At 42.5% G+C, this 25,811-nt stretch overlaps 1 protein-coding gene across 3 annotated transcripts in view; it reads left to right on the forward strand.

Annotated features, from left to right (window-relative positions):
- The window catches only part of SARDH (sarcosine dehydrogenase), an 84,376-nt gene that overhangs the window by 31,569 nt on the left and 26,996 nt on the right, over positions 1-25,811 (forward strand). For all 3 annotated transcript variants that reach the window (XM_063432910.1, XM_063432912.1, XM_063432913.1), the window contains exons 11-15: positions 7,434-7,575; positions 11,317-11,400; positions 16,243-16,356; positions 22,209-22,347; positions 23,883-23,996. In XM_063432910.1, coding sequence (XP_063288980.1) covers positions 7,434-7,575; positions 11,317-11,400; positions 16,243-16,356; positions 22,209-22,347; positions 23,883-23,996 — 593 coding nt within the window. The remainder of the gene's footprint in view (positions 1-7,433; positions 7,576-11,316; positions 11,401-16,242; positions 16,357-22,208; positions 22,348-23,882; positions 23,997-25,811) is intronic.

Below are 25,811 nucleotides of genomic sequence, written 5' to 3' on the forward strand. Positions count from 1 at the left end.
TTTTATTGTTGAATTACCCCCTTCGAATGGTAACACAGTCATCCTGATGATAGTTGACCGGTTTTCCAAAATGGCTCACTTTGTGTCTCTTCGCAAGTTGCCCACTGTCAGGGTCTTACCTGAGTTGGGAGTCTGTAGCGCAGATATGTTGCTCACCCTTGCAGATAGCCACAGGCCGAGGTGGTCAGGTAAGAATTCACCTGGCCTGTGGGTCTGTGCACGGGGGCTGTGCAGGAAGCAGTACCAAACACGCAGGACAGGCAAGGACTGAAGCAGCAGGATAGTCGAGGGATAGCCGAGGTCAAAGGATGCCAGAGGTCAGAATAAACGAGTCAGAAGCCGGGGTCAATAATACGAAGTAGATAAACAGGAACACTGGTACAAAACAGGAACACTAGATCAAAGACTTGACACTGAGCACAGGGCGAGGCTGGGTTTAAATACCCTGCTGATGACCGATCAGAGTCAGGTGAGACACAGCCAAGTCAAGGTGCGGCCCCCGGTGTAGTAACCATGCCAGGGTGAACAGGACCGGAATCAGTAGTCTCTGTGTAAAGCTGCTGTGGCTCAGAGGCAGAAAGCAGGACTAGGACAGATAAGTTCCCCGGTTCAAGTCCCCTGTTGGGAACTCCAGGAGCGACCACGTCTGGCTGTCTGTCTAACAGGTGAGAACCGTGACACCCACATCCAAGGAACTGGCCCTTATCTTTGCTAGAGAAGTATTTCGGTTACATGGCATTCCCTTATCTATATTGTGTCCGATAGGGGTAGCCAATTTATTTCCAGGTTCTGGAAGACCTTTTGTACAGAAATGGGTATTTCTCTCTCGTTTTCTTCTGCTTACCATCCCCAGTCTAATGGAGCTGCTGAACGTGCCAACCAGTCTCTGGAGCAGTACCTCCGTTGTTTTGTGTCTCACCATCAGGTCAATTGGTCTGACCTGCTTCCTTGGGCTGAATTTTCTCGGAATAACGCCACTCATGATTCTTCCGGCCAAAGCCCTTTTAACGTCGCCTATGGCCAGCATCCCGTTGTTCTTCCGGCTGCATTCTCCTCACAGGGCATGCCAGTTCTGGATGAACATTTGGCTGGTTTGCGTAATACTTGGGGGCAGGTTCAGCGTTCTTTGGTTGACTCTGCTGCTCGCCAGAAGGCTCAGGCTGACAAGCATCGCAGAGCGGCTCCTTCCTATGTTGTGGGGGACAGAGTTTTGCTTTCCACGCGGAATATTCGTCTCCGGGTGCCTTCTATGAAATTGGCTCCCCGCTTCATTGGTCCTTATCGTATTATACATAAGGTTAATCCCGTTTCTTATGCCTTGGGTCTGCCTAAGAATCTGCGCATACCTAATGTTTTTCACACCTCGTTGTTGAAGCCTTACGTGCGCAACCGCTAAACCCGGCATACTCCCCCTCCCCCTCCTGTCTCTGTGGAGGGTCATGAGGAGTTCGAAGTGTCTGCTGTTATTGACTCTCGTTTCCTTAGGGGTCGGCTTCAGTACTTGGTACATTGGAAGGGTTATGGGCCTGAGGAGCGCAGTTGGATTTCTGCTGATGCTGTTCATGCTCCCCGCCTTGTGCGTTCTTTCCATTCACGTTTTCCTGCCCGACCTAGTCCTGCCCGCCCGGAGGGCGTGTCCTCAGGGGGGGTACTGTAGCGTTACTCACCTTTCCCAGGGGCCGGCCGCGGTCCTCTCTTCAAGCCGCGCGCGGTCCTGCGGCTGCACGAGCCGCGCGCGGCTCATCCGACGCTTCAGGCAGGAAGGCGGGCAGTGACCGCGAGATGCAGTCACATGTCCCGCCTGAATCTAAGAGCGCGCCGTGAGTCTCGGGCGCGCTCTTAAAGAGACAGTGGGAGCCTAAATTGCCAAAAGGCTCCCATTGGCCCCTGTCATCCCACACACCCCATACACTTACCTTTTGGGGGTGTGGAAGTGACAGGAGCCAATCACATTAGTTTTGAACCTATTTATACTTACCCTTTTCCCTTAGTTCCTTGCCCTATCGTGGTTTCTGCTACAGTTCCCTTTAGTGCTTGTTGTGTTCAGTTGTGTTTCTCCGTATTTGACCTTGGCTTTGTATTCTGACTTCGTTTCCGCTTTATCCTTGTCTGTACTGTTTGCCGGCTTGCTGATTCCTGTGTACCAGACCCCGGCTAGTTCTCGTTTACGCTGTCTCTTTGTGCCCTTGACCTCGGATCGCTCCTGACTCTGTACTTCTCCTTTACGTCGAGTCCGGCCACTCTAAGGTCCGGTAGACGTATCTCTCCTCTGTGCTGTCTTCTGTTTGGCTGGATCCTGCGTGTAGGGGTATATACTCGTTACAGTGTGTCAGTGTGTATATATGACACTGTGTGTATGTGCCAGTGTGTGTGTGTGTATCTGTGTGTCGGATACATACATACACACACAGATACACACTGACACACAGATACACACACACACACTGGCACATACAAACACAGATACACACCTTGACACAAACCGGCACATGCAAACACAGATACACAAACCGGCACATACAAACACAGATACACACACTTTGACACACAGATATACATACATACATACACACACACAAAGTGTGTGTATCTGTGTGCCACTATGTGCCAGTGTGTGTATCTGTGTTTCAGATACATACATATACATACACTGGCACATACAAACACAGATACACACACCTTGACACACACACAAAAAAAATGGCGCAAATTATTTAAAGATTATTTTTACTGGGGGAGGGGGTGAGGGGTTCCACGATGTCGATACAGTATGTCAAAGGGTTCCATGGGTAAAATAAATTGGGAACCCCTGCTTTAGGAGATTGTTAATGAACTGTTATCAACAATGATCACCCCGAATTTTACTGTTATTGCGTTAGTGCAAACTGGATGTGAATGTTGACTACAAAATGTAGGTGATACAAATCTGCATAGGCAACACTAGTCAAACTAACTACACGTGACCTGGAGAATTTCTCCAGGTTAACTATTTTAGTCTTGAAGTTGCAATTGGGACTTTAAATTTCTTCAGTTTGGACTTCAGTGAATAAATCTACAAGTGTGTAGCAAGTTGTGTAATGAAGCCTTTTCGCCATAGAACTGGATTGGCACTAGACATTCTGCAATCCTCATGTCCCCAATTATGTTTCTGGTGCAGGGGGAAATCTGTATGCTTGAATTACCTGTTTTTTGGAAACTCAACGGTATAATTAATTCTACAAGTTTTGCTCAATGCGCTGTATACGTAACCCCGCTATATCCCGCGAAATATCTGCAGCATCCTATGCTCGGTATCAGTTGGAGCAAATTGTAAATCTCAACATTGTAAGCAAAACACGTTTTTAATTATCCTCTAACACATGCCATTGATGGACTGCATCATTCTTAAAGGGACACTCTAAGCACCATAACCACTACAGCATAGAGTAAGAGCTTTCACCACTTCCTCAGCCACGATGATAATGAGGAATTTTTAGTTCTTCACTATCGGTCTCAATTGTATCTTCCTGGATGACAATGACCTGAAGGTGGATCGAACACGTAGTATAAAAGTGTAAATTCAAATTGCCATTGATCATGAGGAAGGGGCGGGCTATGAGGGCTGACAGAGTTCCAAAAAGTAGGACGGGCACCATTGCTTCATTTCACCATAACCACTACACTGATCCAAAGTGGTTATGGTGCTTGTAGTGTCCCTTTAAATGTGGACAGAAGGCATTTAATATGGAGCAAAGATGAAGGCCATTGAATTGCGCTCTTATTTGTATAAATGGTAAACTGAAGCCCTGCCCGCTCTAGGAAGAGATCCCAAATTAATATAATTCTGGAGACAATGTGTGCTTATTCCAATCTTACGATACGGTTTTGTTTTTACCTCCTTTTTCTCCCACCTTGTTTACCGCATGTTAGTGTGCAGTGTCTATCTGTATCCATCTGCCATCGTAATGAGCAGATATATCTAGAAAAATCCAACATCTGCCCTTCTTTGCAGTCATCATTAACTTATTTTCGTTCTTTAATTCATTCCCGTTAATCTATTTTGTTTCTATTATCTATTGATACCAATAACATTCCGTATCTGTATTGGCTTTAAAAAAAAAAAAAAGGAAAGACCATTTTTGTTTCGTTTTACTTTTTCAACTTTTTCACGTTAAATTGAGGCATCCAAAATAACTCTCTGTATGCGTAAATCAATTCTTCTTAATTAGCGGCATTTCTCCTTGAATCGCCATGCCTCCAAATTTAAAACTGGCGCAAAATTGCGATAACAGCATCAGAGTCTAAATGTATTATTACAAGTATCTTAAAAAAAACTGCTGAGCTGATTAAGAAAAAAAAAATGCCAAGAACCTGTTAATAGTTTGTTTCTAAAGCCGCTTGATCTAAGCTGTTTGTGAGACGTTCTCTGCTTCGGTACAAATGCTGTGATTTTTGCGCTTTTTTTTCCCCCCCTTAGAACTCTGTTCATTTTTCAGCTTTGAATGCCTTCCGGTGAATTCCATTCAGAACAGCCCAATTTTCTATCATACGATGGAAATATTAATTACAGTTAACAAGTCCTTAATTAGTAGTCCTTCGATTCCTACTAACACACCATTCGGCATTTTCAATCTGCTATCTAGACCTTCGAGAACCTTCTTTCTGTGGGAGCATCTGGTGGCCCATATCATTACCAGCTAACAATGTCCAGCGGGTGGATGGTAATCACAGTGTTAAAACCTTGTCATTAAATCTATTTCTGTTAAACACAAGCCTGACTAATTATGCTGCCACCTAATAATTTCAGTGATGGCATTAGACCTAACGTGACAGATAATAGCAGGGACGTATAGGATTGAGCGACCGAGGTTAACGTGTATTCTTTCACACCCTGAGGCAGAGATAACAATACCTGCAGGGGGATTTAAACGTCAGCCTTTCATTGTGATATGAATGCACTTCATGCCATGTGTTTGAACTTCTCATCGATGACCCCACTTTCTACACAATAAGCAAAGTGCTGGATGCAAAATAACACAGATCAGCTACGGATAAAATTGCAGTGTTTCATTTCCCGTACAAAGTTCTCAATGCATCGTTTTTCTTCTTTATTGCACGATGACACAAAGTTTCCGGTGTGAATTGTCCATTTTCCATTATTTATTTTTAAAAATGCATTTTTATTAAGAATTCCAGATTATTTTAATTACACTGGTAACGGGCAATAAGAAACAATCATTATGAAAAGAATGGTAAGATCGTGAAGTACATGTTATGTTATTCGACATTCCAAAAGTTTTGTATATAAAATTCGCAAAAAAAAGAGTTCTAACCCATAAACAATAAACGACCACCCGGCTCAAACCTCCTTCCCCATTACCCTTCCTCCTTCCTTCTCAAGAAAGAGAAGTACTTGCATTGTAGATAAATAAGGGGTCATGGTTCCTCCAGACTTCTCTTATGCCTCGTTTCCACTGAGCGGATCGGTTTGGGTCGGAACAGTTTGGAAGGTTTAGAATGGTCCAGCCTATTCTGGTGAGCGTTTCCACTGCAAGTCAGACCTCCAGTGGCCATGCGGGGTTTAGAAAAAATGCTCTTCCTGTCCACCAATCAATGGATTGTATAGTATCTCCGCCCTAATCGAACTGTACCATTTTCTATGGCCCTACATCTGAAGCAGGACCCTGAATGGTGCGGTACGGTTTGGTTGTATGGGCCACTTTCAGAATGGAAACACTCAAAATAGCGAACCGTACTGAACTGAATCGCTCCGTGGAAACGAGGCATAATAGGCATGTTAAGACATTGGGGTGTGGGGCAGTTGCTCCGGCCAAGAGGTCAGGTACCAAACCATAAGCCAGAACCTGTCTGGTCACGTAACAAGGTTATTACAATAAAATAAAATATAAACTGTAGCAGTTTGCCAGTACCCCAGGATGTCCCCCACCCATCCAACGTCCGGAAAGGTAGCGTGTGTGTGTGTGTATGAATAACTGATGTCTTAAGATATATTTTGTAAAGGGTAACGACCTGCTACTACCTCTGCCGAGAACCATGCTGTGTACTCCAGGGTTGCTCTAATCCGAGACTGAAAGGAATTGTAAAGGTGTTGATGTAAGATTTCCACGACTTGAGGATTTTTTTTGTCTGGGGTTTGTTATTGGGTACAGTGTTCAGCCAATCCACTTTAAATAGAAAGTTGAGTATAGACCTGGAGTATAGTTTTACGTCCCACTGCCGCTATTATGATCAAATATAGTTTGTGAGGTTTGTGATTACATGAAAGAGGTAGAGAGGGAATGTTGTTGGTGTCTATGTTCTGTTTTAGTTCCCTCCAAAAAATATGATTTTGATCAGGGTACACAGACCGTGATCTAGATGTTCCAACCTGGTGTTCCTCGTCAGGAATAGGTGCTGTACAGTTGTTGAGGATTTGGCAGATTCGGCTCAGTGTTGCCCACAACCTCCGTGCCTTCGTTAGTGCCTTCACTAGATTTTGTGGCCCACCCAACAGGCCTCGACTATTGCATCGCCCATAAAGCTTATGGAGATAAGGTCAGCGGTGTTATAGAAATCTAAGGCAACCTCCGCCACTTCCTGGTTTGGTGAAGGCGTGAGGATTCTGCTTCAAATGCAGGAATGTCTAATGTTTTTATTTATTTATTTATAGTATATTTCTTGAGAACTCAAAGTTCATTTAAAATGTCAGACCAACAGCGAATGAATTCCGTGTTTACACTGTGCGAATTCATTGCATTATGTCGCATCGTGCCAATTAGTTCATATCTGCCTACCACTGTGCTACAGCTATACTGAAATGTACGTATTTAGGGCAATCCTGGAAAACATTGATTCATAAATGTAGATATTTAGTATGTGGTAAAAAAAAACATTTAACATTATTAGAGTTTGGCATTAGAAATTAACATTTTATTTTGTTAATAAATGTTAAGAACACAAAATGTGCAACAGAAGATTCTTGGAAGTTTGTGTAGAATAGCAAGATAATTAACGATAGCGAGATCTGCAGGAACAGATCTAAGGGAAATTGAGCTATAAGTTTGCAGGCGCATGATCTATACACCAAAACTGCTTCATGAAGTTTTTTTTATTACATTAAAGAGATACTCTATGATTTGTATTATACTGTAAAACACACATTGTTCAATGTGCTAACAAAAACACATTTCCCAAATTGAAATTTAGTTTCCTCTCTGACTTGGGATTTGTAGTTTCACAGCAGCTACGATCTTCCTTTTGGCCACCTCTGCACGAACTTTAAATTTTTTTTTCACGAACTCTGTTTTGACAGCATAATTTGGGTTAACTCCTGGTTTCTAGTTGTTATAAATGGAGACTGCCATGGCAGGAGGTTAATGGTGCTAGGTATGTTGTAGTGATGGTTGCATTCAATCTGAATGAGGGCTGACCGTTTATATTTTTTTATGATCCAGGAGATTCCATCACTCGTTGACCAATCACAATCGCTGGATCCGTGAGCGGAGTCACGAGTCCTACGCCAAAAACTATTCGGTGGTTTTCCCTTACGATGAACCTCTGGCTGGGAGAAACATGAGGAAGGACCCCCTTCACGAGGTACTGAGGAGGATCATAGGTCACAGTCTTGTCTAGATGGAAGGTCTTCAGCCAATAAGTTAACGGGTCTTCTAGATATTTCTAAACTGAGAAATCAAAGTTCTCATTTCTATCTGGAATCCTATGAAAAGCCTTCTTTTATAGGATTCTCTATAACCTGCATGTAACGAGAAGATAAAAATACCCTTCGTTAGCTGTCTCTCGGTTACGCTTGTATTTTTGGATGGTTGCTAAGCGCTGTAGAATACTCTTGACTGGCAGCAAGGTATGCCAGTATGCTGTGTGTCGCCTCTAGATGTAAGGACCTGAAAGGTTCAATGTTACGTTACCCATTTTATGCCATGTGCACCCCCTGTTACTGGCAGAGGGTATAAGCAAGAAAGTACTTGTTTGTCTCATTTGTCCTATTTATGGATATAGGACACCTGTTTGCTACACTGTATACTGCTGTCTCTGACTCTTCTCTTTGAAGAACCTTTTACTGCTTTCTTCAACTGCACAGTTTGATGCTGCTTGTTTTTTTTTTGGTTTTTTTGTGTGCCCTCCTCTGCCACGCAGCCTCCCTCCCCGCCAAGCCCTGCACTGCTTTCCTCCCCTGTTGAGCACTGCACTGCCTCTATCCCCAGCCCTGCGCAGCCTCCCTCCCATATCCTGCCGAAACCCTGCGCAGCCTCCCCCCCACCAAGCCCTCTGAGCCCTTCACAGTCTCCCCCGCCAAGCCCTGTGCAGCCTCGCCCCGCCGAGCCCTGTGCAGCCTCGCCCCGCCGAGCCCTGTGCAGCCTCCCCCCGCCGAGCCCTGTGCAGCCTCCCCCCGCCGAGCCCTGTGCAGCCTCCCCCCGCCGAGCCCTGTGCAGCCTCCCCCCGCCGAGCCCTGTGCAGCCTCCCCCCGCCGAGCCCTGTGCAGCCTCCCCCCGCCGAGCCCTGTGCAGCCTCACCCCGCCGAGCCCTTCGCAGTCTCCCCCGCCGAGCCCTTTGCAGTCTCCCCCCCCCCGCCGAGCCCTGCGTAACCTCCCTCCCCCAGCCGAGCCCTGCGCGACCTCCCTCCCCCAGCCGAGCCCTGCGCGGCCTCCCTCTCCCAGCCGAGCCCTGCGCGGCCTCCCTTCCCCCTCCGAGCCCTGCACAGCATCCCTTGCCCTGCAGTGCCTCCCATCCCTCAGCCGAGCCCTGTGCGGCCTCCCTTCTCCCGCCGAGCCCTGCGCGGCCTCCCCCCGCCTAGCCCTGCGCAGCATCCCTTGCCCTGCAGTGCACCCCTTCCCCCAGCCGAGCCCTGCGTGGCCTCCCTTCCCCCGCCTAGCCCTGCGCAGCATCCCTTGCCCTGCAGTGCCTCCCTTCCCCCAGCCGAGCCCTGCGCGGCCTCCCTTCCCCCAGCCGAGCCCTGCGCGGCCTCCCTTCCCCCAGCCGAGCCCTGCGCGGCCTCCCTTCCCCCAGCCGAGCCCTGCGCGGCCTCCCTTCCCCCAGCCGAGCCCTGCGCGGCCTCCCTTCCCCCAGCCGAGCCCTGCGCGGCCTCCCTTCCCCCAGCCGAGCCCTGCGCGGCCTCCCTTCCCCCAGCCGAGCCCTGCGCGGCCTCCCTTCCCCCAGCCGAGCCCTGCGCGGCCTCCCTTCCCCCAGCCGAGCCCTGCGCGGCCTCCCTTCCCCCAGCCGAGCCCTGCGCGGCCTCCCTTCCCCCAGCCGAGCCCTGCGAGGCCTCCCTTCCCCCAGCCGAGCCCTGCGAGGCCTCCCTCCCCCAGCCGAGCCATGCAAGGCCTCCCTCCCCCAGCCGAGCCCTGCACGGCCTCCCTTCCCCCGCCTAGCCCTGCGCAGCATCCCTTGCCCCGCCGAGCCCTGCACTGCCTCCCTTCCTCCAGCCGAGCCCTGCACGGCATCCCTCCCCCAGCCGAGCCCTGCGCATCCTCCTTCCCCCCGCCGAGCCCTGCGCTTCCTCCTTCCATCCAGCCGAGCCCTTGCAGGGAATTCTGTTGCTTCTCCTGTAAAGTCTAGTGCTAACTTTGCACGTCCACAGCTTTCTTGTGTCTCTTCCCTGTCTGCAGAACCTTGCGTTGTCTCACTCTGTCTGCAGAACCTTGCGTTGTCTCACTCTGTCTGCAGAGCCTTGTGTTGTCTCACTCTGTCTGCAGAGCCTTGTGTTGTCTCACTCCGTCTGCAGAGCCTTGTGTTGTCTCACTCCGTCTGCAGAGCCTTGCGTTGTCTCACTCCATCTGCAGAGCCTTGCGTTGTCTCACTCCATCTGCAGAGCCTTGCGTTGTCTCACTCCATCTGCAGAGCCTTGCGTTGTCTCACTCCATCTGCAGAGCCTTGCGTTGTCTCACTCTGTCTGCAGAGCCTTGCATTGTCTCACTCTGTCTGCAGAGCCTTGCATTGTCTCACTCTGTCTGCAGAGCCTTGCATTGTCTCACTCTGTCTGCAGAGCCTTGCATTGTCTCACTCTGTCTGCAGAGCCTTGCATTGTCTCACTCTGTCTGCAGAGCCTTGCATTGTCTCACTCCGTCTGCAGAGCCTTGCATTGTCTCACTCTGTCTGCAGAGCCTTGCATTGTCTCACTCTGTCTGCAGAGCCTTGCGTTGTCTCACTCTGTCTGCAGAGCCTTGCGTTGTCTCACTCTGTCTGCAGAGCCTTGCATTGTCTCACTCCGTCTGCAGAGCCTTGCATTGTCTCACTCCGTCTGCAGAGCCTTGCATTGTCTCACTCCGTCTGCAGAGCCTTGCGTTGTCTCACTCCATCTGCAGAGCCTTGCGTTGTCTCACTCCATCTGCAGAGCCTTGCGTTGTCTCACTCCATCTGCAGAGCCTTGCGTTGTCTCACTCCGTCTGCAGAGCCTTGGATTGTCTCACTCCGTCTGCAGAGCCTTGCGTTGTCTCACTGTGTCTGCAGAGCCTTGCGTTGTCTCACTCCATCTGCAGAGCCTTGCGTTGTCTCACTCCGTCTGCAGAGCCCTCTGTTGGCCCTTCCTTTCTCCAGAGCCCAAACCTGCCTCTTCCCTTGTTACAGAACGTTCATTTGCTCCATCCCTGTACAGTGCCTGTAATTCTTGCTTTCTGTAGTCCTTCTGTGCCATATAACGCACACCGTCAAATCACGCCCAACAAGCTCTTGCCTACGATCTCACTAAATGTTATGAACCCGATAACATCTTGTTCTTCACATTGAGGCTTCTATATGGGGTTCTAAATCTGAGATCATTGAAAGGGATATTGTGTTTGTCTCCATGGTGATTGTCCTATTGTATTTGGATGCTACTCTGAGGCTTTAGTGAAGCAGTCAGAATGGTCTTTATAGGGTGATCCCAAGCACCATGACCACTTCATTGATATGAAGTGGTCATAGTGCCTCCTGGAGTCTTTTATGTCCGACGTTTTGTTTTGCAACGCTGCGCATACAGAGATTAACCCCTTTGCTGCCAGAGGTTTAACTCTACCACCAGCGGCGTCATTAGACAAAATTCCATGCTGCATAACGTCAATTCTGTGCAAAATTGGCTTCTGATGCCAGCACGCAGAGCATGCTCTCCTCTGTGCTGCCCCTGCCATCCCCTCAGTCCTCTAAAGACATCAGCCAAGGAGGAATTTATTTATTAAAAACATTTTTGGGGTGTTTGGGCACTGAAGGGCTTACTACGTCAAAAAACAATATTTTATGAAAACAGTTTTTTGGTTGGAGGAGCTCTTTCAGGATGCCTTTTATAATGGAGATTTTCTAATGCCCCCAGGCCCAATGCTACTAAACTGGTTATTAATATTTTGACAGGAGCTTCTCCAACAAGGCTGCGTATTCCAGGAGCGGCATGGCTGGGAGAGGCCGGGATGGTTTAACCCTGAGGGTCCTGCCCCTGTAAGTAAATGAAGGGTTATTTATATAGTTATGTGGTTTTTTTTTCTTCTTCTGTTTGTTTTTGCTATAAGCTGCAGCGTAGTTACCGCACAAACCTCACCAATATTTATTCTGCATCTTTCAAAACGGGAACGAGGGCTCTGTCATCACCTGCAGATATTTCTGGATCGCTCGTTTTCCAACCCACGCTTCCATCACAGCCATCATCTGTCACTTCAGATGTGAGTGCACAGACCTTTTGCAAACACTGTGCGATGTAAAGGGACACAGTGCAAATACCGCTTTAAGCGTCAGCTCTGTGGTTTGCTGGTTCAAATCCCAAAATTAGAACATTATGTATTGAGAGCCAGAAAATACACAAATAATCTGGATTAAGTTTATTTAAAGCCCAGTGTGGTTTATCTGTCAATTCACAATACATTTCTATCCGCTTTCTGTATAAACCCAGCTCTTTATACAGAGCTGCAGAGAATGGCACCAACTGGACTAGAAGGGGGAAATTCTGCTCGGTCATTATATAATTTATAGACTGTGTAGGATTGTCTGCCCGATCACTAATTTTATCACAATATTCTTATAAAATGTTACCTATTGTAGAGCACGGTGTCTATTATTTACCTGTTATAGAGCGCTGTGTCTGTTATTTACCCATTATAGAGTGCTGTGTATATTATTTACCCATTATAGAGCGCTGTGTCTCTTATTTACCCGTTATAGAGTGCTGTGTATATTATTTACCCATTATAGAGCGCTGTGTATATTATTTACGCATTATAGAGCGCTGTGTATATTATTTACCCATTAAAGAGCGCTGTTCATATTATTTACCTGTTATAGAGCGCTGTGTATATTATTTACGCATTATAGAGCGCTGTGTATATTATTTACCCATTATTGAGCGCTGTGTGTATTATTTACTCATTATAGAGCAATGTGTCTGTTATTTACCCATTATAGAGCGCTGTGTATATTATTTACCCATTATAGAGCGCTGTGTCTGTTATTTACCCGTTATAGAGTGCTGTGTATATTATTTACCCATTATAGAGCGCTGTCTGTTATTTACCCATTATAGAGCGCTGTGTATATTATTTACGCATTATAGAGCGCTGTGTATATTATTTACGCATTATAGAGCGCTGTGTATATTATTTACCCATTAAAGAGCGCTGTGCATATTATTTACCTGTTATAGAGCGCTGTGTATATTATTTACGCATTATAGAGCGCTGTGTATATTATTTACCCATTATAGAGCGCTGTGTGTATTATTTACTCATTATAGAGCACTGTGTCTGTTATTTACCCATTATAGAGTGCTGTGTATATTATTTACCCATTATAGAGCGCTGTGTATATTATTTACCCATTATAGAGCGCTGTGTATATTATTTACCCATTATAGAGCGCAGTGCATATTATTTACCCATTATAGAGCGCTGTGTATATTATTTACCCATTATAGAGTGCAGTGCATATTATTTACCCATTATAGAGTGCAGTGCATATTATTTACCCATTATAGAGCGCTGTGTATATTATTTACCCATTATAGAGCGCTGTGTGTATTATTTACTCATTATAGAGCACTCTGTATAGTCCTGTTTATGAATAGATATCCACACAATGGTTTGTATGCTCCTGATATATTTGTATAATGTTATCATATCCTCTCTGACGCGCCTAATATATCTAAACTAAACAGATTTAATTTGTTAAGCTTTCTTCATAACTAAAATGCTCAATTCCTTTTATCAATTTTGTAGCCCGCCCCTGCACTTTTTCTAGTGCCATAATATCCTTCTTTAGAACAGGTGCCCAAAATTCTATAAGTGTTCTATAAGTGTGTTCTTACCAGTGATTTATAAAGAGGCAAATCTATATTACTACTTACCCACATAGTATAATACACTCTTACCTTACACCTTACTACTTACCCACATAGTATAATACACTCTTGCCTTACACCTTACTACTTACCCACATAGTATAATACACTCTTACCTTACACCTTACTACTTACCCACATAGTATAATACACTCTTACCTTACACCTTACTACTTACCCACATAGTATAATACACTCTTACCTTACACCTTACTACTTACCCACATAGTATAATACACTCTTACCTTACACCTTACTACTTACCCACATAGTATAATACACTCTTACCTTACACCTTACTACTTACCCACACCTTACTACTTACCCACATAGTATAATACACTCTTACCTTACACCTTACTACTTACCCACATAGTATAATACACTCTTACCTTACACCTTACTACTTACCCACATAGTATAATACACTCTTACCTTACACCTTACTACTTACCCACACCTTACTACTTACCCACATAGTATAATACACTCTTACCTTACACCTTACTACTTACCCACATAGTATAATACACTCTTACCTTACACCTTACTACTTACCCACATAGTATAATACACTCTTACCTTACACCTTACTACTTACCCACATAGTATAATACACTCTTACCTTACACCTTACTACTTACCCACACCTTACTACTTACCCACATAGTATAATACACTCTTACCTTACACCTTACTACTTACCCACATAGTATAATACACTCTTACCTTACACCTTACTACTTACCCACATAGTATAATACACTCTTACCTTACACCTTACTACTTACCCACATTGTATAATAAACTCTTACCTTACACCTTACTACTTACCCACATACAGGGAGTGCAGAATTATTAGGCAAATGAGTATTTTGACCACATCATCCTCTTTATGCATGTTGTCTTACTCCAAGCTGTATAGGCTCGAAAGCCTACTACCAATTAAGCATATTAGGTGATGTGCATCTCTGTAATGAGAAGGGGTGTGGTCTAATGACATCAACACCCTATATCAGGTGTGCATAATTATTAGGCAACTTCCTTTCCTTTGGCAAAATGGGTCAAAAGAAGGACTTGACAGGATCAGAAAAGTCAAAAATAGTGAGATATCTTGCAGAGGGATGCAGCACTCTTAAAATTGCAAAGCTTCTGAAGCGTGATCATCGAACAATCAAGCGTTTCATTCAAAATAGTCAACAGGGTCGCAAGAAGCGTGTGGAGAAACCAAGGCGCAAAATAACTGCCCATGAACTGAGAAAAGTCAAGCGTGCAGCTGCCAAGATGCCACTTGCCACCAGTTTGGCCATATTTCAGAGCTGCAACATCACTGGAGTGCCCAAAAGCACAAGGTGTGCAATACTCAGAGACATGGCCAAGGTAAGAAAGGCTGAAAGACGACCACCACTGAACAAGACACACAAGCTGAAACGTCAAGACTGGGCCAAGAAATATCTCAAGACTGATTTTTCTAAGGTTTTATGGACTGATGAAATTAGAGTGAGTCTTGATGGGCCAGATGGATGGATTGGTAAAGGGCAGAGAGCTCCAGTCCGACTCAGACGCCAGCAAGGTGGAGGTGGAGTACTGGTTTGGGCTGGTATCATCAAAGATGAGCTTGTGGGGCCTTTTCGGGTTGAGGATGGAGTCAAGCTCAACTCCCAGTTCTACTGCCAGTTTCTGGAAGACACCTTCTTCAAGCAGTGGTACAGGAAGAAGTCTGCATCCTTCAAGAAAAACATGATTTTCATGCAGGACAATGCTCCATCACACGCGTCCAAGTACTCCACAGCGTGGCTGGCAAGAAAGGGTATAAAAGAAGAAAATCTAATGACATGGCCTCCTTGTTCACCTGATCTGAACTTCATTGAGAACCTGTGGTCCATCATCAAATGTGAGATTTACAAGGAGGGAAAACAGTACACCTCTCTGAACAGTGTCTGGGAGGCTGTGGTTGCTGCTGCACGCAATGTTGGTGGTGAACAGATCAAAACACTGACAGAATCCATGGATGGCAGGCTTTTGAGTGTCCTTGCAATGAAAGGTGGCTATATTGGTCACTGATTTGTTTTTGTTATGTTTTTGAATGTCAGAAATGTATATTTGTGAATGTTGAGATGTTATATTGGTTTCACTGGTAAAAATAAATAATTGAAATGGGTATATATTTGTTTTTTGTTAAGTTGCCTAATAATTATGCACAGTAATAGTCACCTGCACACACAGATATCCCCCTAAATAGCTATAACTAAAAACAAACTAAAAACTACTTCCAAAAATATTCAGCTTTGATATTAATGAGTTTTTTGGGTTCATTGAGAACATGGTTGTTGTTCAATAATAAAATTAATCCTCAAAAATACAACTTGCCTAATAATTCTGCACTCCCTGTAGTATAATACACTCTTACCTTACACCTTACTACTTACCCACATAGTATAATACACTCTTACCTTACACCTTACTACTTACCCACATAGTATAATACACTCTTACCTTACACCTTACTACTTACCCACATAGTATAATACACTCTTACCTTACACCTTACTACTTACCCACATAGTATAATACACTCTTACCTTACACCTTACTACTTACCCACATAGTATAATACACTCTTACCTTACACCTTACTACTTACCCACATTATATAATACACTCTTACCTTACACCTTACTACTTACCCACATAGTATAATACACTCTTACCTTACACCTTACTACTTACCCACATTATATAATAAACTCTTACCTTACTACTTACCCACAATGTGTAACACGCACTGACCTCTCCTTTTGATTGCACTCTTCCCACAATAAATTCCATAGTATGTTAAAATTGAGTTGTGTCTCTATGTTGAGCATAGCCAGCACACCCCATACTACACAGACAGACCCAGCTTTCACACATCCAGTCTGTATAATCTTCCTTTATTCTCTTATTCGTTGCAGCTTCTAGACTATGACTATTATGGAGCTTACGACCTACAGCCACACAATGGTTACAGGTACAGCCAGCTCTTGGCGAAGGAGTATACCTTTAGCTTCCCTCCCCACCACGATGTGGTAAGTGAGCACTGGCAGCGCAATGATTTGGGGAGGCTTTAAGTACAATGGTATTCAACTCACCATCACATGTTCTACAACTTAGACAGGTTGCAGAAGGCCTCGCTCTGGTTAATTTGTTAAATCAGCTCTGGCACCCATTAAATACTTTTTAGTAGTACACGGGGACAGGAGGGGTATAGTAGGTTGATAAAAACATGTACTACTCTGTTTTTTAGATCAATGTTTCAGCTTACAAATTAAACTTTCTTCAGGACTTTTAATTTCTAAACTGAAACGTTGACTGAATAAACTCGGTAGTTTATGATTTCCTACACAAACTCCTTGGAGTGCCGTTCTTGTTAACAAGTGTATTATATGTGTAAAGGACAAACCTGTATTCCTAACGCTATAGGGCTGCTGTTCCTAGTTCTATTTAGGACCCCCTCTCCCATGTGCCATAAAAATATATTTTTTAAAAAGGCTTTTTGCTTACCTTTTTTCCCTTCTTCTGCACTGCTGGCCTCTCTGTCTCTCACAAAGTCATCGTGGAGGCATGGCTTCTCCCAACGATGGTACAATCTGATGCACAACTGATATGCGATTGTCACATGTGCATCCAATGCATTTATTGCTTTCCTATGAGCTGCAATGTCACGTGAGCAATTTTTGTATGACAGCCACTAGAGGTGTGTTTAACTGTTCAAGGTAAACATTGCCCTTCCAGCAAAATGGCAATATTTTAAACTTGAAGGGTTAAAATGACTGAACCATTTTGAGGCAGTGGTCTGGGTGATTTTTGTGGTCTGTTAACACTGCACTGGGATACTTAACTTGTGGTATCCTTGAGTACAAAACTTTTTGGTTTATAGGTATATTATAAAAATCAAATTTCCTTCCACTATAAAAAAAAAACCCAACAACTTACAATATATAATAGCACAAGACATGGTCACCCACTTTCTCCATCATTTTTTTTAATATTAAATATTCTGTTCTTACTATCATTATCTTCTGAATCCAGTGACTGCAATTTAAAACGGCAATGAATAGGGCGAATGAAAATAAATTGTCATGAAGAAAGATGAGCTAACCATCTTTGACTTCTCTACTGTCCTTACTTATTGAATATCCGCCTCTTATCCACTTCAGAGAGGTTTACCCCAGCTGTAAAATTGGAAATTAAGCACCAATTAAATATTTACACTAACTATATAGTGAGGAACTAAAGCTCCATTCTCCTTGTAGGGTGTCAGAGCTAATCTGTGATTTTTAACCCTTATGTTGCTCTCCAGCTAGAGTAGGGGAGTGCTGGCAACTTTTGGTCTGAGGGCAAGTACAATTGAATATCTCTTTCTTGCACTGGGCTATCAAACACTCTGCACAAAACCTGCCGGCTGTCTCAACATCCTATCTCACTTTTAATTGCTTTTAATTGTCAGAATTATAATGACGTAAGGCTGTATGACAATGACCCGGGTTATTTGCCCCCCTGTCCTCACCTTGCCATCCCTCCCCTTAGCTGGAGTCTGTGTATGTAACATCTATATCTGTCTCTTTTCTCATCCTGTATATATTCCAGTTATAAATAGTTTTTTTCTGTAATTATTCTACATGTTGTTCATTTGAAGCACCCAGATTCTCTCGCTGTCAGCATACATTCTACAGCACACAGATTGCAAAACAGTTGGTTTTATGTTATTTTTTTCCGAGCATAGCAGGCGTGCTCGGTGTTAAACCACATTCAGCTTTGCTGGCCACCGGAGTATCACTTAGAAAAGATCCGTAATAGAGAACAGCAGGGGATCATAAGTGATACAGTTCTCTATGTCAGTCTCAAGATCAAAAATTATTCCGGACCCAAAATTGTCACTTTTGGGCAGTGATTGCTCACAGACTGCATTTCCCATCAATCTTAGCCATCCATAAAATGGTAACCCTTCACTGCGCTCACACCAGTTTGCAGCAGCCAGCAAGCAGCGTCATTTTAAACTATCTGAAATTGGTTTCTTCATATCGCTGACATTTGTTGATGCAATTATTTTCAGATGAATCTTGCTGCAATCAGGGAGAAGTGCTAGTTGTTTTAATTTGACTTCAGCGTGAATTGAAATAGAATTCTATGAACAAGCAAATTAGAGTGAACATGCATCTGAATCTTTGATAACATTTATGTCGTGGTGACAATCTGCAATGCATGCAAAGATACATTTCCTTTAACCTTGGTGCATAGGGCTTGACATCTCCATCACAGATTGAGGCTGGAATGACGTTGGCTGCTCTGAATGTGATACCACAATTTGGAAATAGATGTGTCTCTTCATTTTGCTACATTTACTGCCTAAAAATACATTTAGAAATTTAGATTTACATTTAGAAAAAATACAAATTTAGAAATGTATAAATTGCAACCAGCCATCCCCCAACTAGGCTTACCAGATCCAGCGTGCTTTCCTAGACACTGAAGGACTATTGGACAGCACATGAAAAGGGTTCCCTGGTTCTTGCAGAATTTGTACGCAAGGAGTAATTAAAGAGCCCCAGGATTTTGATATTATGTACAGATATGCTTTTGTGAGTTTGAAATAAAAAAAAATAAAACATTTTGAATGTAGAAATCCACACCCGTGTTTACCTCTGTCCTGTGACTGAGTGCCTCCACAAATTTTGGATACTTTTGGTGCCTCCATCCTGCCAGTCATTGTGATCTGATCTGCCCTTTGCACCTGTCAGTCAGAGAAAGGAACCGAAACAATGTTTCTCCTCCTTCAATGCAACGTATGCCATCGTTGTGCCAGAAATGAACTGGATTGTGATGTCAGTTGCTAAATCTTTTATCTGCATTCTAAAAGAAAATGGCGCTTCACACAAAAGAGCGCTTCACACTACTTTTATATAGGTTTTTAAGGTTTTATAAGATGGGGTAGTTTCCCGAGAAGTTACAGTTCCACTTTAAGTCCTTAGTGCAGGTGGAATCCAGAGGTACTGTTTGATTACATTCATGTAGCATATGAATGCCGCATTCTATATGACAACACACCTCCCATTAACATGGAGAAGTGAGACATCTTTAGGAAAAACAAGGGTTTTATAGTAATCCTGCTACCAGCAGACATAACTCTGAGTAATTTGGGTATTCTTAGGAATTATCTAAAATTAATCCTGACTGCGCTAATCAGACTGAGCGTTATTAGGTTAATTAGGTTGACCTCACTGATGTTAAATCAATGAAACTTGTGAAGCAAAAATGCCAACTGGTGGACCTCGTTCTGGTAAAAGGCTGGCTGCCACCTTAATTTCGTTTTTTATATCCCAGTGCTGGCATAGGAGATTTGTATAAGAGTTCCTAGTTAAGACCATACGTGTAGTCACCCTGTCTGCCCTCGATTCAATATAAGAGAATGTTATGCTTAAGAAATCAGCTCAAATTCACAGGCAAAATATATCCATAGAAAGGTCACGTTAATATGTTAGTAACAAAATGAATCCTGCAGAATGTGACTGCGAAGTCACTTTAAAAACCAAATTCTCTGACCCTAAAATTTCTAAGCACCCCAGCGACTGATGATGATGATAATAAAAACAATATAAAAAGTAATAAAAAAGTTTTTAAAAAAGCACACTACTTTTTTTAATTTATTTTTTATTCCCTCCGAGGGCTTTGACAAGCTTGTGAGTGTGCATGTAATTCAACAGAAAATCTACATAACCGGGGAACAATGACGGCACATAGAGAGACAAAGCCGTAGTGTGACAAAGTGACAAACACTCTGTCGTACAGGTGAATCCCAGTGAAAATGTGTGAATATCAAATACAAAGTCAATTTGAGCCTAAATCATTCTATACAGAGATCACATTGTTGTGCAACAGAAATAACAAAAAAGGATTTTTAAATAAAAATAATTTTAAAAAAAACACAACTTTTTTTGTAACTTTTTTTTTTTAAATCTTACGAAGATTTAAAGAGCGTATGTATATATATATAAAAAAAATATAGAAAAATGGACAGACCATTATTGTTGTTTATGGAAATCCAAGTGTAATAGCCAATCTGAACCTACCTCTAGCCTTTTCCAATGTTCCCACTAACTATCCCCGAGGCTGTACGATGAAATGTATCCGCTTCTCAAAACACCTACAGTTTGTGCAGCCAAGCAGGTATTAGGAGGCATCTGTGATCCGTGAACATAGCATGAAAGGTTAAAATAGATCTGATTTTAAATTAACATAAAAAATTCAGTAGTTTACTTTATTATTGCTTAGTACATAGAACATTAGACAGCACTTAGAAAGGAATACAGCTAATTTTATTTTAATAAGTCACAGCGAACGTCGCTTTAAGGTGACCCATAATTAATCCACAATAAAGGGCAGTAATAAATCAGTCTCTATAACAACCTCTTGCCAACTTTCCGGCAAGCGGTTCTCTGTCTGTCCGTGACATTGATCTCACACAGAATAACAAGGCTGGGATATTTTGGATCTATCCTGCACTATTCTATACGTGATTGGAATTTCAAACAAAATGTCCAAACTACTTTCAATTCTCAGCAAAAATTTGTGATATTTCTTTAATAGTCATAGGTGCCAACTGTCTCGATTCAGCTGGAAAAGTCCTATCAGCAGGATTAATTTCAGAATTGTATTCCAATCGTCTCCAGTTTTCACAACCACTAGACTAGCGCAGTGCCTCATTCACTTTGCGAAATATTTAACATTTAACAGCATTACCATGGTTGGGCAGGTGGGTGGTTTAGGTAGGTATGCAGGGCTTCAACCCATGTGAACTAAGCTGAGTTAAATGTCTGCATACTGTATGTGGTCACTTTGGTAAATGGCTCAACCAAAAGCATCCAAAATTTACAGGATTCATTGTACTACTGTTTTAATGTAGCCACATAGCCAATCAATCAATTATTTCGTATTTTATTGGGACATCTCATAAAGCAGCCCAATCACTGGAAATAAGACAACTTGGCATTAACTATGGCATAACCGACTGTCTATGAAAATGCTAATCAAATACATAAGGTTATGTAGTCTAATAGAACATATAAGCTTATTGTGTTTAATACAATGTATACCCAGACTGTTTGATCTCAATCATTGGTTACATTACACACAGTAGAGAAGGCTGATCTTGTTGCCAGGAAGTGAAGCCCATGATTGCTAGTAGTAGTCTCTTTATTTGCAGAATTCAAGCTAAAATACATTTTTAAGTTTTAAAAAAAACAAAAAAACAACAAACAGACTTTGTTTTTCGTTTATTTACTTACTACTATATTTATCTAGTCTAGTTTTTATCTAAATTTTACATTTTCAATCCTGTTATTCCTTATTGCCTGGCAAGTGTTAGTTTGCTGTTCTATAATACTCCTATCCTATTTCTGAAATATCTATCAATATTCTTATTTTTCTTTCGGGAACTGACCTATCCTGTTGCCTGTACCTTTTTGTCCTATAATAGAAATGATTTAAAAATAAAAATAAATGTAGTATGCTAAAACCAAAATATGGGGGTTGTGGAGTAGCAAGAAATGATCTTTCAAACCAGTTTACCTAAAAAAAATAATAATGTTTTTAAAAAAAAAAATCAACAGAGTATTTAATTTACAATTTAATCAATACATTTTTTTTACCCAGTCAGACCAACAAATTGCTCTTGCTCGTAAGTGTTCTGCTGGTCTCACAAAGGTTAGCTAATCCGTTCTCTCCTGCGGATAACTAGTCCATCGTAACATTGCGGTGTTCTCGCCTTTTTAAGATTGAGATGAGTCATTTTTGTTCGTGTGCCTTTTCCCGTTGAAAGCTCTGACTGTTCCCCCTCGCTCCCTGCTATTCTTATGTTGTGTTTGATGTGTGGAATTTTTAGATCAGGAGAGAATGCCTTCTGTGCCGGAATGGAGTTGCTGTTTTTAACATGTCCTACTTTGGGAAGTTTTACCTGGTCGGGCCGGACGCCACTAAAGCCGCTAATTGGCTATTCACCGCTGATGTCGACAAGCCTCCAGGTAAATGCTATGAACAATAAGGGGACGTTTCTCTTCTGAGATAATCTGATCAGTAATTATAGAAGAACTTATAGGATCAAAAGTATAGACTTTTTTTTTCTTCGTAAAGATGACCAGCTGCTTTTGCCGTCTGTTGCGTTAAAAGTCTCTGCACTATTTTATTGGCTTTATAATCACCCAAAGAGGTTATGTGCATCCCCCACAGTTTATTTGACCATATGACTCCCGCTAGGTACAACCAATCAGAACAGGATTAATCATTACCGTAGGCAGCCGCCTAGCGCCCATGGATTAACCAAGGAGACCAGCTGCCATCTCACGTTCACATACCCATTAGCATCTCCCTTCTTCGTGCCCCAAACAATATTTTGGTTTCTGAGTACTCTGTTCAGACCTGATCTGCAGTTTGTAAAAAATAAATAAAATAGGAGATTCAAGAGACTTACTCTTACTTTGTGGGATGAAGTGGTTTTATCAGAGTCCATGCAGATGTTTAAACAGCAACTAGATGCATACTTGCAAAAACAGAATATTCATATATATAATTTTTCAACTGTAGGGTAATAGCTTCTTGATCCAAGGATAAATCTGACTGCCATTCTGGGGTCAAGAAGGATTTTTTTTCCTAGTTTGTTGCAAAATTGGAAGTGCTTCCAACTGGGATTTTTGCCTTCTTTTGGATCAACAGCAAAAAACAAACGTGAGGAAGGCTGAACTTGATGGACACACGTCTCTTTTCAGCCTATGTAACTATGTGACTATGTAATTTTAGGGCCCCCAATATTTCTGCAGCAAATAAACAAAACAAAACTAGACTTGTGTATGGTGAGAACTATTTTTCCCCAAAATAGAAACATTCTTGTGATGCCTGAACTTCGGTCATGTGGCAGTTCGGCTCCACATAATTTTGGTACCGAAAACCTGATTTGTTGAAATGAATCATAAGAACCAAAATGGTGCGAAAGTGGGCCAATCAGGGTATTGCAACATATATACATAATAGGATGTTTTGCAGAACACTCATAAGAGCATTTTCCAGCCATACAGTTCGAGGGAAAAGTAACTAATAAAGAAAAGAAAATCTGTATATTCTATATTTATTTAAGACAAATAAAAATCAGCAAGTTTAGTCATTGAACGGCTTGTTTGGTTTGTGATTCGGGTCCATTTTGTCTCGAAATTTGGGAATTCTACCGATTACCTAATTGGCCCAAATTCGGATGCACTGCAGTTCGAACCGGAACAAATCTCCCAGTCTAAATAAAGCGATATTTGATTGTGAATATTTTGAATACGCCATCACAATCTCTACCGCTGTTATTTTTTTCATATTCTGATATTCCTAGTACTCTCCAGGCTCCCGGCAACGTGCTATCACAGTCTGCGGTCACTATGACTGATATAAAATACACAAATAGAAATTTACCTATAATTAACTCACAGTAAGGATGGGCTATCTGGGTCGGTTTATGCTGGATGAGTACGTTTTCAGCCCATTTTTTCTGATTTTTTTTAACCTCCTGTCTGTGTTCCAGGATCCACAGTGTATACCTGTATGCTAAACCGCCGTGGCGGCACTGAAAGTGATCTCACCGTAAGCAGAATATCTCCTGGAACACAATCATCTCCCCTGGCTCCAGCCTTTGATGGTAGGTATACAATGCCAGACTGCTGAATATCCGGTTTATTTAAAGCTACAGTGACCTTTAATACTGTTATTAAGGAAATCTCAATTTTTGGAAACATATTTTATTGCTTTAAAGCCATGGCTCTGAGATACTGTGTCTTTCTTAAAGCGATTTCTAGAAATCACGCCATTAACCCCTTAAGGACACATGACGGAAATATTCCGTCATGATTCCTTTTTATTCCAGAAGTTGTGTCCTTAAGGGTTTATGTCAGGGCACACACTGCATTGGAAGAGGGCAAAGATAAACATTATTAAATTTCCTCGCCTCTCTCTGTGCTCTCTGTATGCTGATTGACAGGTGCAAAGGGCGGAGCTTATAAAAATTAATCAGTTAAAGGTTTAGACAGCTCTGTTCTACAACAGAGGTACATTCATTCATTCATTCATTTTTCAGACATCATAAACACGTTTAAGTGCAAGATATAAGGATATAATAATTTTTTTACATTTTTTTTTTAATTCATGCAAAAAGACCGTTCTCTTATGAAACCAAATTACTGTGAGTTTTATTTTTCCAAAGCTCAATGCGCCAAAAGAAAATCAGTTCTCGTAGCAAAAGGGAACATTCCGAAAGAATACAGACACAGAGGAATTTCAGGTCCAAATTAGGGACTATCCCTCCTAATCGAGGATTGGGAGAGGTATTGTGTTTTTTTTACTAAATAACAAAAACTAGGAGCTGCTTATGGGAATCTGGACCTGCTTTAAGTTATTTAACCAAATGATTAAACAAAGCATTATTTCTTCCCCTTACCGTGCAGTGGATTAAACCTGTGTAAGCTCTTGTTAAGCCGTACATGGTAGAATGTTGTTCTGGTTGTAAGTCGACGCTCGTGTTAAGAGAGTTCAATGTTCCTCTTAGAATAAATGGCTGATTTAATAGGCATGCTTTTTTTCCCGTAAAGGGTGAGTATAATATAGTTTTTTGCTGTTGAAATTTATTCTTCATCTGCGAGTCTTTTTTTTTTTGGAATAAATGAAAATGTTCTCACGGGGTTTAATACATATTTAGATTTGGCATTACATTTTTTCGTGTTCAGTCCCTTAAAACTTTAATGGGTCAGGTCTGTGTGAAGCGGCGTCTGTGTTGGATTGCTGAGACTTTGCAGCTGCTAATGTTGGCATTTAATGAACTGATTTGTAGAAATACTATGAATATTACACAATTCTGATATTTTTACCTAGATTCTGCCATTTTTTAATTAAATCTCAGCATCTCTGTGAGCTTTTCCTAAAATCAGTTGTTTCATTTGGATTACAAGTGAGAACCTACTCCCCTCTCAAAAATGTACATTTTTAGTAGGCTATTAAAGACAATGTGTTCTTTAATCCAGTTTATTATATCGCTGAGTTGTTTTGTTTTTATATATCTTACTAAGAGCCGTGTACAACAGGGTATGTGTTTAAGAGGTTTCCATCAATAAATTGGGGGTGACCTGCTGGTCCATGGGCTGGAGTAGTGGGGTGGTGTTAGGCGGAAGGAACATGACCTTGATGAAGTTTAAGTCCTCCAGCAAGTCTTCCTCGAGGACTGGAGGATGAGCAGGGGCATTTTCCATGAGCAGTACGGCCGTGAGTGGCAGGTTATTGTCCACAAGGGATTGCTTGACAGCATGACCAAAAACCACATGGACCCACTGCACAAACAAGAGGCGTGTGACCCAAGCCTTTGGATTGGACTGCCAAAAAAAGCTCAACTGCTCCTTGTTCACCTCGTGTTTCTTGAAGGCCCATGGCTTCTCTGAATGGTAGACGAGCAGGGGCTTGATCTTAA

Source organism: Pelobates fuscus, chromosome 9 (assembly GCF_036172605.1).
Source record: "Pelobates fuscus isolate aPelFus1 chromosome 9, aPelFus1.pri, whole genome shotgun sequence".
Taxonomy (NCBI): domain Eukaryota; kingdom Metazoa; phylum Chordata; class Amphibia; order Anura; family Pelobatidae; genus Pelobates; species Pelobates fuscus.